Source organism: Asterias rubens, chromosome 1, assembly GCF_902459465.1.
Source record: "Asterias rubens chromosome 1, eAstRub1.3, whole genome shotgun sequence".
Taxonomy (NCBI): domain Eukaryota; kingdom Metazoa; phylum Echinodermata; class Asteroidea; order Forcipulatida; family Asteriidae; genus Asterias; species Asterias rubens.
In genome coordinates this window covers 9,980,258-9,992,770 of record NC_047062.1, presented here as the reverse complement: position 1 = coordinate 9,992,770, position 12,513 = coordinate 9,980,258, and the positions used below count along the sequence as shown (strand labels likewise).

The 12,513-nt window shown below is 38.4% G+C and overlaps 1 protein-coding gene across 1 annotated transcript; it reads right to left on the bottom strand.

Moving 5' to 3' along the window:
• On the bottom strand, positions 1 to 8,444 carry LOC117300970 (NPC intracellular cholesterol transporter 2-like). Its single transcript, XM_033784844.1, has 4 exons — positions 8,261 to 8,444; positions 3,794 to 3,910; positions 2,394 to 2,572; positions 1 to 996 (listed from the first exon to the last, which is right to left on the bottom strand). Exons 1-4 carry the CDS (start codon positions 8,343 to 8,345, stop codon positions 910 to 912), a joined length of 468 nt encoding a protein of 155 aa, XP_033640735.1. The 5' UTR covers positions 8,346 to 8,444; the 3' UTR covers positions 1 to 909.
• Positions 8,445 to 12,513: the final 4,069 nt, after the last annotated feature.

Sequence of the window (12,513 nt, the reverse complement as noted above, 5' to 3'; positions counted from 1 at the left end):
ATATTCTGCATTTTTTGTCGTCTTTTGTTTCTATGTTCTGCATATTGTTGCTCAATTTGAATAAATTTAGATTAATTTTGAAATGTGTGCCTAGTTTCAACTCATCCTAACGTGGTAAATAAAAAAATATACTCTCACATTGCACACTCAAAACCTAAATTCCGAAAAAAGGTTTTAAATTCTTACCCATGCCTTGTCACTGGACATATGATTTAAGTTATCAAATTTCTTATCACATTGACTTTCTTTAATAACTCAAACAAAATATCAGTAACTACAGAGCATTGCTTTTCCTAGCAGACAGCTCTTTCCAAGATTTTACAGTAATGTAGGGATCTTGATGTATTATAAGCATTTATACATTTATTTATTTGTTTGAATCATTATTTAAATTAATTTTTTTTTTTTTTTAGTGACCCAAAAAAAGTTTTAACTACAACAGACAACAGGATTTGAATTGAATTGAATTGAATTGGATTGTACCACCACATGTATCTGTAAATAATATGTATTTGGCCATTACTCTCTTCGAACTTTGACCCTTTGGTAATAAAAAAGACAGCTAGCAAGCTTAAGCCATGTTCCCATTGCACTGTGGAAGGTTACAGTGACTGGCTTTGGCGTAACTGAGTCGTGCGTTCCCACCTAGACCTATATGCTGCGAAGTTTGCATAGCCTTTTACAGCTTGGTCACGGAAAGGTTGACAACGCAGAGCTGTTCCACTAAGACTTTTTAAGCAGCCCTGATAAATTACTGTGGTTGCGCGAAAGTCTTCCACCTGTTAATAGTTTTGCAGTAAATTGACAGGGAGGTCAGTTTACCATGCGTCCCTAATGGACTTAATTTTGTCTTTCTACAGAAGAGCCACAGTAAACAATTCTAATGGGAACACGTCTTTACAAAGCACTTTACCCGACGATTGTCACAGGAATTTCAAAGCAGAAAAGATCCTTGCCATCCTGGTCCTGTAGTTCCCACTTGACATAGACATTTATCTGGAACAAGGAAGAGATAAAGAGCAAGTGTTAATACAAAAATGAAAGGCAAGAGATCATTGTAACTCTTTAACTCTGTTTTGGGGTTTCTGAACACTGAGCCATGGGTGTAGCCAGCACCAGGGGTCAATTTCACAAAGAGGAACTAGTACCGGTAACTCATCCTAACTTAGGATTAATCTTAAAGTCCCCTTGAAGTGGTATTTTGTCAAAACAAAGCTTTTGTCACTAATATATGTGTTTTGATGAGTGGAATGTGAATAAACAGTTAACTAAGGTTCTAAAAAATTAGTTCTTATCTTATTTACAAATTTAAGTGTAAGCCCTGACCCGAGAGGGCACTATTCGTGATATTTGAAGAGAAAATGCTGCACAGCGCTGAAAAAGACGTCGGACCGGACCACTAGGTACTATTGCTCTTGTGAGTCTGACCAGCCATGCAGACTGACCCAATCTTTAGTTGTTTTGCTGCATCCAGCAGAAATACAATGTTGGTCGGCATTGCCGGAAAAATGCAAAAAAAAGAAATTTTCGAACAAGCAACCTCTTGACTTGGACTTGCATGTACTTTGCACGTGTGTTTACTCTCGCATCAAGGCAAGATTGCCGTGAGTGATGCCACAAAAGGGGTAGGCGGAATTAACCCCCAAACAACTTTATCTATATTTTAAACATATAAATCGTTACAAACAATTACTAAACAAATTGTTTTATTGTTACTAAACATATACTAATGTTGTGTTATGTTAAAAATTATATTTCGAGGTGACCTAATCTTAAGGTCTGCATGCTATAGTGCAGGGTTGGGACTCGTCCTAAGTCCTAAGATTAGTCTTAAGTAAGAAAGAGTTTTGTGAAATTGACGGCAGGTCGAGGAAGGGAGTGGGGGGGGGGGGGGGGGGGGTCACGAACATTGTTTTAAATTCTCAGTCAGCATTTTGAGACCTCTGTCTGCAAGAAGCACAAAATCAAATCATCTAGGCTTACACCAAGTCATTTTGCTGAACAGAAATTATAATTTTTCCTATTTTAAGTCATTATGAAAATATTACTTGTAGGTTTCACAAAGAAACTTATAAAAAGAAAACCATTCGTTTATTTATGCTATATCTTTGGGTTATGCTTGCTTCATTTTCAGTGATAGACCTTATGTGCATGACGTCATTTGAGTAGAGTGCCCTCGGCTTGAGGACGAAAGAAGTATTGGCTCATTGTGCGACTAGAATTTGTAGACAAAAAATATTTTTAAAGTTTGCACATACATAGATATACATGTAAAGAGTCTAGATTGATAACCCACACCACACAAGCTACCAAAATACTATGTCTTTCCAATAATGTAAAAAACTATTAACTGACTATAAATTGATTCAGAATGACTGACAATATCTACTTACATCAGGGTACACCTTTTCGATGTAAAGCTTGGCTGTGTAAACATTTTCACTTGACTGCATTAAGGGACATTTTAAGCCAGCGGTTTTGCACGCATCTGTGTAATCTGTGCTGAAGGGTACGGGCAGACCTTTTAGTATCCCATGTACAACCGTGGTAGCTGTCTTGGCCATTTCAGATTCTAGACAGGAGAGAGAAAAACATAAAGGTAGGGTTAAAATCTCTCCTCTATCCTTCAACGAAATACATGTACTATCTTACATTTCCATCTCTCTTAAGAAAACCCTTTAGAGACCAAGTTCCATACATAATCATCACAAAATGCCCAGACATTGCTAATATTGTTCATTCCTTTAATCAAATTTTACATCAACTCGAAGCAGAAAATATTTTGTTTTGTGTTTAGAAACTTGGCTTACATACTAACTTAGAAAATTTCATATCCCATTATGAACTTTACCTTGACCTCTTCATGTGAATGGAAGAAGGTCAAACCTTGCGGCCGTTTGCGACCGCTATATGGGCATTTTGGTACAAGCCGCTTGTGGCCGCTTTGGTCTCTTGAGGGTTAAAGGCAGTGGACACTATTAGTAATTACTCAAAATAATTATTAGCATAAAACCTTTGTTGGTGACGAGTAATGGGGAGAGGTTGATGATATAAAACATTGTGAGAAACGGCTCCTCTGAAGTGCCATAGTTTTCGAGAAAGCAGTAATTTTTTACAAATTTGATTTTGAGACCTCAGATTTAGAACTTGAGGTCTCGATATCAACCATCTAATCGCACACAACTTCGTGTGACAAGGGTGTTTTTTCTTTCATTATTATTCGCAAGATCGATGACCGATTGAGCTCAAAATTTTACTTCAGAGGGAGCCGTTTCTCACTATCAACATCTCTGCATTGATCGCTAATAAGTAAGTTTTTATGTTAACAATTATTTTGAGCAATTACCAAAGTATCCAGTGCCTTTATGATGATTGGACACTTTCGGTAAACGGTATTGTCCAAAGGCCCACACTTCGTGTATCACAACTTATAATATGTATATAAAATAACAAACTTGTGAAAATTTGAGCTCAATCGGTCAATCGGAGTGGGGAGAAAATAACAGGAAAACCCACCCTTGTTTCTGCACGGTTCGCCGTGTCATGACATATGTTTAATATAAATCCGTAATTCTCGACATCGAGAATTGACAATTGTTTTACCGTAATGTTTTCTCAAAAGTAAAGCATTTCATGGAATAATATTTCCAGAGAAGTCTTTCACCATTACCTTCTATAAACCCATTGTAAGTTATTTGTTAATCTGTGAACTTTGTTTTTGTCATCTGTTCCGAAAGCGTATAATGGCTTTAAATAAAAAGAGCAGAATTTCCACAACTTTGTGAGTACTTACTGTTGAGGGTAAAGTCAACGGTGATAGTGGTATTAGTTCCTTTCTTCAGTTGACATGGGAACGCATCACATGGGCTTACGTTTACCTTGTTGATAACCGCAACCATAGGAACTCCCTCTGAATGACAACAAAATAAACAATGCAATATTAATAAATAGAATTAATGATTCTTCCATCGCATGCAGACACGATAAACATCGTTTGGGTAGTGCTGCTCCTGTGCCGTCGCCTATATTTTTGTTTCGTTGTTTCTGTTGTATTTCAGCCATCACAGAATGAAAGTACTCCTTACACTAATTTACCAGATTAATTAGGAATTAAACACACCATATATTCTTGATACATTCGCAACCAAGTCTCGCAAGAGTTGTTTTAATCATGCCAGATTGCAGTCAAAGGTTATGCAAGGTGCAGTGTTTTGGGGTCAGCTCGGTTAAGAACTTCACTGTCCTGGTAATTCTACCCTAGTCAAATCAACTCAAGTGCGCACGATGAACGGATAGGAAAGTTACCTAGCGTCATGGTACTTGGTACCTGGTACTTGGTTACTTAATCCCTTTACAGCCCCATTTGGGCTAAACTGGGATGGTGGGAAAGTGATGTCAACAGCCAGGTGGATAAGGTGCCAAAAAAAAACGATTAAAGGTGCATTTTTTACAGGTGCAAGAAAAGAATGAATGAGTGGTAAAGTTAGCAAATATCTTAACCCAGGACCAGTGCAAACTTCTGGCTTTTTATAAGAAGACTTGATAAGGGCAACCAAGGCAAGGTGTAGCGGCTTTTGCATGCGATATATATAGCCCATGAAGTTTGTTCATTGTGCCCTTCATATGTAACTGGTGCATTGAGGGGTTGCTGTGTCAACTCGGTTGCTGTGTCAACTCCAAACATCATCATTTTTTGGTAGAAAAAGTACCAAGAGTACTATTTCATGCCCTGTGTTGCATCTTAAACAATGGAGATGCCAGTAAGGAGTTTTGAAGGTTATTTGTTTGTTTTTTTCGTCATTTTGGGCGTTTTTTATGGGACAGTCATAGAAAATTTTAACCCTTATGAGTTTTAAAGAGGCTTGGATTTTAGCCTGGTGTTATATCATCATCCGTTCAAACAACCCCTAGTGATGCCCTCTCGACCAATCAGAATGGATAAATTGTCTTAGGTATTTATGAATAAAGTATATAATAATTTACCTAAGTGAGTAAACCCTTTTTGTAAAAATAAGTGAAAAAGTGGTGGTGCCATACGGTAAGTTATCCCATTTTTTTTGTTAACACGAAATAGAAAAAACAAAATTAACACTTTATTAGACCCAGTAATTGGGGCGCTGTACTCCTTTTTTTGGAAATTTTGACATTCTCGGTCGAACTAGCGAGAATGTCAACATTTCGAAAAAAGGAGTAGGGCCTACAGCGCCCCAGTTACTGGGTCTAACCATGCTTAAATATGCATGAGTCAACTCGGTCCCACAATTTTTCACAATCAAAAACTGAATGTTTTTTTTTCAAATCATCTATCCAATTTTTTTAACAATAACACTTACATTAAATTCATGGTGTGTTGAAATTTTTTAAGTTTTGGTTTTACGTTGCGAGAGATAGTCCACCATTACCAGTGCTAATGCAAGCACGACAATGTAGCAACGTCATATGTTTTCACACCTTTCATTGGTTGGTATTTTAATGAATATTCAGAAGCTAGTATGGCGCGCAAAATAAATAAAAAATATTATTCAATTACTACTTAACAAATTTATATACATTTTTGTCCTAAGCCGTATGGCTACTACATGTATATTAGAATCCAGAGATATCATAAGGCATGAAAGTAAAACACCCCACCCACCTTGAAGCACACACACTGCATATATAACAATCCGTTTTCCCCCATTTCAGACCAGTAATGTTTGGTTTCAGGAGATAAGAAACCAATCTATGATATTTTCTCTTTAATGTAGACTTAATATTTATTACGCTTACCAGAATTTATTACAGTATGCAGTTAATCAAACAAAAAATTAATATGGGGAAATTTTTTCCCCATATTGGCACACCATAGAATCCTTAATAGTAACCGCCTCACGTGATCCATCTAGTGACTAAAGCAGAATGAAACTCAATCTAGCAGATAGTAATTTTGTTTTGAACTTTCGAGGTTGGATGATGTTTCTTTGACTCATTTGAATGTTGGCATAATATGCACTAGTGATTTGTACAAAAAAAATAAATGTTTGAGCTGACCAACGACATGAAACTTTATTCTCAGCATGATTAAGCCTGATGAAAATACAGACCGTGTGTAAACTGCATAGCTTCTGTCACCGGTGTAGCTTGCACAATCTCGCGGTAAACGGGAAACAAATTTGGGGTTCGAAAACATATGAGGGTCGATAACGTATGACGCTACGATAAAAAAGTATGTTTTTGTGAGAATTTAAACATTCTGGTCGTGCAGTACACTTACACAAACATAATATTATCAAGTCAACTTACAGTTACATGAAACAGTACCAATAAAATAATTTTAAAAACATTAAGGTTGGTCGAATGACCTTGTTGACTTGGGACCGTGTTGACTTGGGACCGAGTTGACTTGGGACCGAGTTGACTTGGGACCGAGTTGGCTTGGGACCGAGTTGACTTGGGACCGAGTTGTTGGGATGGAGTTGACCGGTAAGCCTAACCATGGTCTAACACTTTTTATATAACACCCAAGCAGATCCTTGCCATTTGATTGGAGGATTGTCCGTCACGTGATAGCAAATAAAAGTACCATTGCACGCTGAGTCACTCAACGTGCTTTTTCGTTCCATCCGAAAAGTACCATTGCACGCTGCCAGCGTGCAATGGTACTTTTCGGATGGAACGAAAAAGCTGAGTAAAAACATCACTGCGTGCGCGTTGTCTTCGGTAACGCAGCAAGGCATATTAGTAAAATTACTAGCATTCGTCTTCTACAATTAAAAATTGGAGGCCTACGCTTTGTTTGTTTTGAAAGTTGTATCTTTCAATCAAAATGACAAAGATCTACTTGGATGTTATATAAAACAAATAATGAATGTTTTTCATTCATGCAATGGTGCGAATATGTTCATTCGTTGAAAGCTGGAATGTTCCATTCAACTCGGCTCCGCCTCGTTGAATAGAACATTCCATCTTTCAACTCATGAACATATTTGCACCATTGCACTCATAAACATTCATTATGTGTATAATATTATAGCCCCACTTGTGTGGCCAAGGATAGCTGAATCCCCCCTATCCTTGGCCACACAAGTGGGGCTATTTATCGTAGCGTCATACGTTATCGACCCTCATATGTTTTCGATCCCCAACTTTGATTCCCGTTTACCGCAAAATTGTGCAAGCTGCACCGGTGACAGAAGCTATGCAGTTTACTCACGGTCTGTATTTTCATCAGGCTTAATCATGCTGAGAATAAAGTTTCCTGTCGTTGGTTATGCTCAAACATTTATAAAATGATTGATTTTTGTTACTAATCACTAGTGCATTATTATGCCAACATCCAAATGAGTCAAAGAAACATCATCCAACCTCGAAAGTTCAAAACAAAATTACTATCTGCTAGATTGAGTTTCATTCTGCTTTAGTCACTAGATGGATCACGTGAGGTGGTTACTATTTGGGATTCTATTGTGTGCAAATGTGGGGAAAATATTTAAATATTTTAAGTGAAAATGACAACAATTTTTTGTTGTTGATTTACTGCTTACTGTAATAAATTCCGATAAGCGTAATAAATATTAAGTCTCCATTAAAGAGAAAATAGCATAGATTGGTTTCTTATCTCCTGAAACCAAACATTACTGGTCTGAAATGGGGGAAAAAGGATTGTTATGAAGTGTGAGTGCATCAAGGGGGGGGGGTGTGTTTTACTTTCATGCCTTATGATATCTCTGGATTCTAATATAGTAGCCATAATGCCTTAGGACAAAAATGTAATTAAATTTGTTAAGTAGTAATTGAATTTTATTTGTGATTTGTTTTGCACGCCATACTAGCTTCTGAATATTCAATAAAATACCAACCAATGAAAGGTGTGAAAACATATGACATTGCTCCAATGTGGAGCATGCATAAGCACTGTTAATGGCGGACTGTCTCTCGCAACGTAAAACCAAAACTTTAAAAATTTCAACACACCATGAAGTGTAATGGTTATTGTTAAGGGAAAAGTTTCCGTATGGCGCCACCACTTTTTCATTCGATATAAAATAATATAGGAACTTATTTACCTGATTGATATATCCCTTTTTGTAGCGAAAAAGTGGTGGCGCCACACGGAAAGTTATCCTTGTTAAGAAATAGGATAGGTGATTTGGAAAAAAAATATTTAGGTTTTTTTTGTGAACAATTTTCCTGTTATCCTACTGAAAACACATGACACCAGGAAGCAGGATAGAGGATATATTAATTCTGAAATTATGATTATCTTTTGTGCTTAACTTACCACATTTTTCATACTTGTTAGTTGCGTAAGAAGTTGCAAAGAAAAGAGTTAAACTTAGCAAACTCAACATCATTGTCGATCCCATGACGAAGGTCTTGTTTCCTGCAAATCTTCACCTCAGATTTCACACAGAAAGTGGCCAGAGCAGAGCGCAGGTTCTCTACTTTGTTGAAAAGAGCAAAATGCATGAGTCATGTGGAGATTAGTCACATGATAATGAACACGTGACACAATTTTTACACTGGCCTTGCGCTCAAGGCTGAAGTCTAAGTTTAAGTTTATGTGCGTACCATAGAGCTGACTAGAGCGCTAACTTGCTCTGCGTTTTGAAGCCACCCTGAGCGCAGACATGTTCGATGTGTTGCGTGAGTTCGGAACGATTTTAATTTTAAGAGAACACACATTGCCGCAATTTTTTACATTCGGCGTGTGCGCTTTCGTACGCGACTGCCCATAGACCTTATCGCAAATACCAATGCGCAAGCGCAGACTGTTGACTGAGATGCATTGTGGGATAGATATGGATCAAATTTGGATACCAGCAAGACCACAATGCACCTTATTCCAAGCTTTACGCGCGCGCCCCGGTATTTGCGAAAAGGTCTATTCGCGCACGTCCGCGCTACGAAAACCGTAACTTCGACTCAGTGATTGACGTTCTAAAAAAAGTATACGCGCCATGATGCTCGCAGTTTTGTACGCTCATCAGCAGATTGTGCGTTCACATTTGCTGAATGTTTTGCTTCGATGACACACAAAAAAGAACAAACGCACCATCATGCAAATAGCCGTACAATTGCCGTACAAAATGTCAAGCTTTTGTATTGGTTTGTACATAAACATGGATGCGCCCACACGGCTTCAAAACCTTAGTGCGTGTATAACGGGGTGTTAGCGCTCTAGTCAATAATAGCGCTATGGTGCGTACCGATTAATCTGCAGACGTTTGTAAAGAGGGAATAACAAACAAACGTATGACATGTGGCAGCATGTCCAGAACTCTGACCAAGATTCGAGAATTTTTTACGGAATATTAATTGGCTTTTACCTGGATTTATTCGATGGGAAAATCCTGGAGCGGAAAACTGTGTCAAAAGAGGGCGCTATCATACGAAATTTCTACACATCGCCATAGACCTTAGGTCTATGGCAGCCTTGTACTTGCCTGTTATCGGCATACATCAAAGCAGTCGTGCGGTCATTTTTATGACATGACTAGGTTATCTTATGCAACATCACAGCCCGATCGACTTTTGCCAACCGAGGTCGGAAAACTATGGAAAGCCATCTAAACAAAAAGAGATGGCAAACGTTTGTAACAATGTCATAATGAACTTTGACAGATAGTTTGAAAATAAATGATAATGGTCACAACCAGACATCTTATCTGCCGATTGACTAGAGGACCTGGATCTCGCTTCTACAACCCACACTGCAGCAATCAGGTCTCAATAAGGGACTGGAACTGCTTGAAGATGGACTCTCCACTCCCACCCTCTCTGGATGCATTCAATAATGCACTGAGGGGGTCTTGATCCCCTATCAGTGGTAGTCTGCTACGGTTTTGACCTTCACTACACTAAAATGGTTTGTAGTTTCACGGTTCAGATGTGTACATGTGGCTTGTAATTCATTAGAAACGTAAACGTTTAATTTTGTATTAGAGAGTAGATTGGCGATAATTATCACCCCCCCCCCCTATGTAAACTTGTTGCCGACGGAAGAATCTTCTAAACAAACAAACAAACAAATAAACAGACAAACAAACAAACAAACAAACAAACAAACAAACAAACAAACAAACAAACAAACAAACAAACAAACAAACAAACAAACAAACAAACAAACAAACAAACAAACAAACAAACAAACAAACAAACAAACAAACAAACAAACAAACAAACAAACAAACAAACAAACAAACAAACAAACAAACAAACAAACAAACAAACAAACAAACAAACAAACAAACAAACAAACAAACAAACAAACAAACAAACAAACAAACAAACAAACAAACAAACAAACAAACAAACAAACAACAAACAAACAAACAAACAAACAAACAAACAAACAAACAAACAAGCAAACAAACAAACAAACAAACAAACACACACCCAAACAAACAAACAAACAAACAAACAAACAAACAAACAAACAAACAAACAAACAAACAAACAAACAAACAAACAAACAAACAAACAAACAAACAAACAAACAAACATCAAACAAACAAACAAACAAACAAACAAACAAACACCCAAACAAACAAACAGTCGGCTTTAACGGGGTAAATCCACATTGGGCATCGGTTGCAGGTAGGATTGAATTGGCCAAAAAGACCCTGCTAACAAAGAAGGGTCTAAAAAACAACATTCGAGTCGAGTAGGTTTATCTGCCCAAAAAGCCATTGTTTGATTGAGGGGTTAAGCCGCGATGGGATCCTGTCAACGTGCGCTCAATGCTGCCGAAAAATTGGGCTGAATACAAAAATATTATGTAGTTGGTTTGCATTTTATACACTAGTGCACTGCTTATGCTGCTGGTGGTGTCAACGTTTCGCGCTTGCCATACTGCTACCGCAAACTAATCCTACATATACGTCAGCATGCCTCGAACACCCAAATTGTGTGGGCATGTCTACGCATGCAAATCGAGGACTTTAACAAAAGGGATCCGGGAAAAGTCACACAGAGGACGTCCTCAATTCGATTTCGTGTACAAAACCAATGGGGACGTCTGAAAAATAAACTATGTCAAAACAATGGGAGAACAAAGAGAAGTCCTCGGTTTACACCATAAACACAGCGGTGTGTGCGTGTGTGTGTGCCTTCAAATCCTGCTAAAAAGGAATGTGTGTGTTTCACTTTGGTCTGGTGTGTGTTTCACTCTAGAACTGCTGATACACGTCTTCCTCGAAATCATATTTTCCTAGACATCCTGCAGCATCTTCAAACCCAACGCCAAGAAACAGGACTCAGCCATTTAGTGGTGCTCTTTTCTATAGTCATGACTTACTTACTTACTTAGGGGCTCCTGCGTCGTCCGACGCATGAGGCAGTCAACGCTCTCCAGGCAGATCGGTCAGCAGTCAGTGACCTGACGTCGCTCCAGCCTCTATTGACCCTATGAAGGTCCCGCTGGACGGTCTGGTGCCAGTTCTTTTTAGGTCGGCCTTTCCTCCTCCTTCCCGGCGGGTTCCACCACAGGACTTGATTGGCGAGTCTCAAAGGGGGGAGCCGCGAAACATGACCCAGCCTGTTCATGCGCCGCCCACAGATTGTATTGGACACTGGAGTTTGTTGTGATCGATCTCTGACCTCCTCGTTGCGGACGAAGTCACTCCACTTAATGCCCAAGATATTCCTTAGGCATCTTGAGTCGAATGCATCAAGTTTCTTCTCTTGACTTGATTTTAAGTGCCAAGTTTCGCAGCCATAGAGTGAAGTAGATAGCACGTTGGAACTGTAGAAGCGAAGCTTGGTTTGAAGAGAGAACTTCTTGCTTGTCCAGATCTTATTAAGCTGGTTGAAGGCTGCGGAGGCTTTACCTATTCTGCAGCTGATTTCATAGTCATGAGCTGCTTAAAAAATTGAGATTATTGGGGCGAGCCGCCCAAACCCAGCTGCAAGACATAATAATAATATAATAACAATAATGTATTTATAATGCGCCATCTATCTAGTGTACAAGACCCTATTCCGAGGCGCAGAACAAAAACACAATACATACAACAAAAAAGAAATGTAGAACATAATACAAAATTATACAATGAATAATCTACTGTCAAGACATGCAACGAGCTAAGTGTAAGAGGATTTAAATAAATGAGTTTTAAGCAAGTTTTTAAACAATGGAAGAGAACTACAGCGCCTGATGTTATTAGATAAAGCGTTCCAAAGTTTAGGAGCACAAGTGGAAAAGGCACGATCGCCATATGATGAGGAAGTTCTAGGAATAGTTAAAAGGGACTTAGCAGAAGAACGAAGAGTGCGAGAGGGGGCATAAGGTACAAGGAGATTTGCAATATAAGACGGAGTCAAGCCAAACTGAGATTTAAATGCAATAAGGTGAATTTTGAATTGAATTCGTTGTCGAATGGGTAGCCAGTGAAATTCCTGCAATATAGGTGTAATATGATCATGTTTTTTAGATTTTGTTAAACCACGAGCGGCAGCATTTTGTAAAAGTTGTAGTTTGTGGAGCCGGTGTTCGGTAACTCTGTATACATGTAATAGGGAATTACCTTTGTC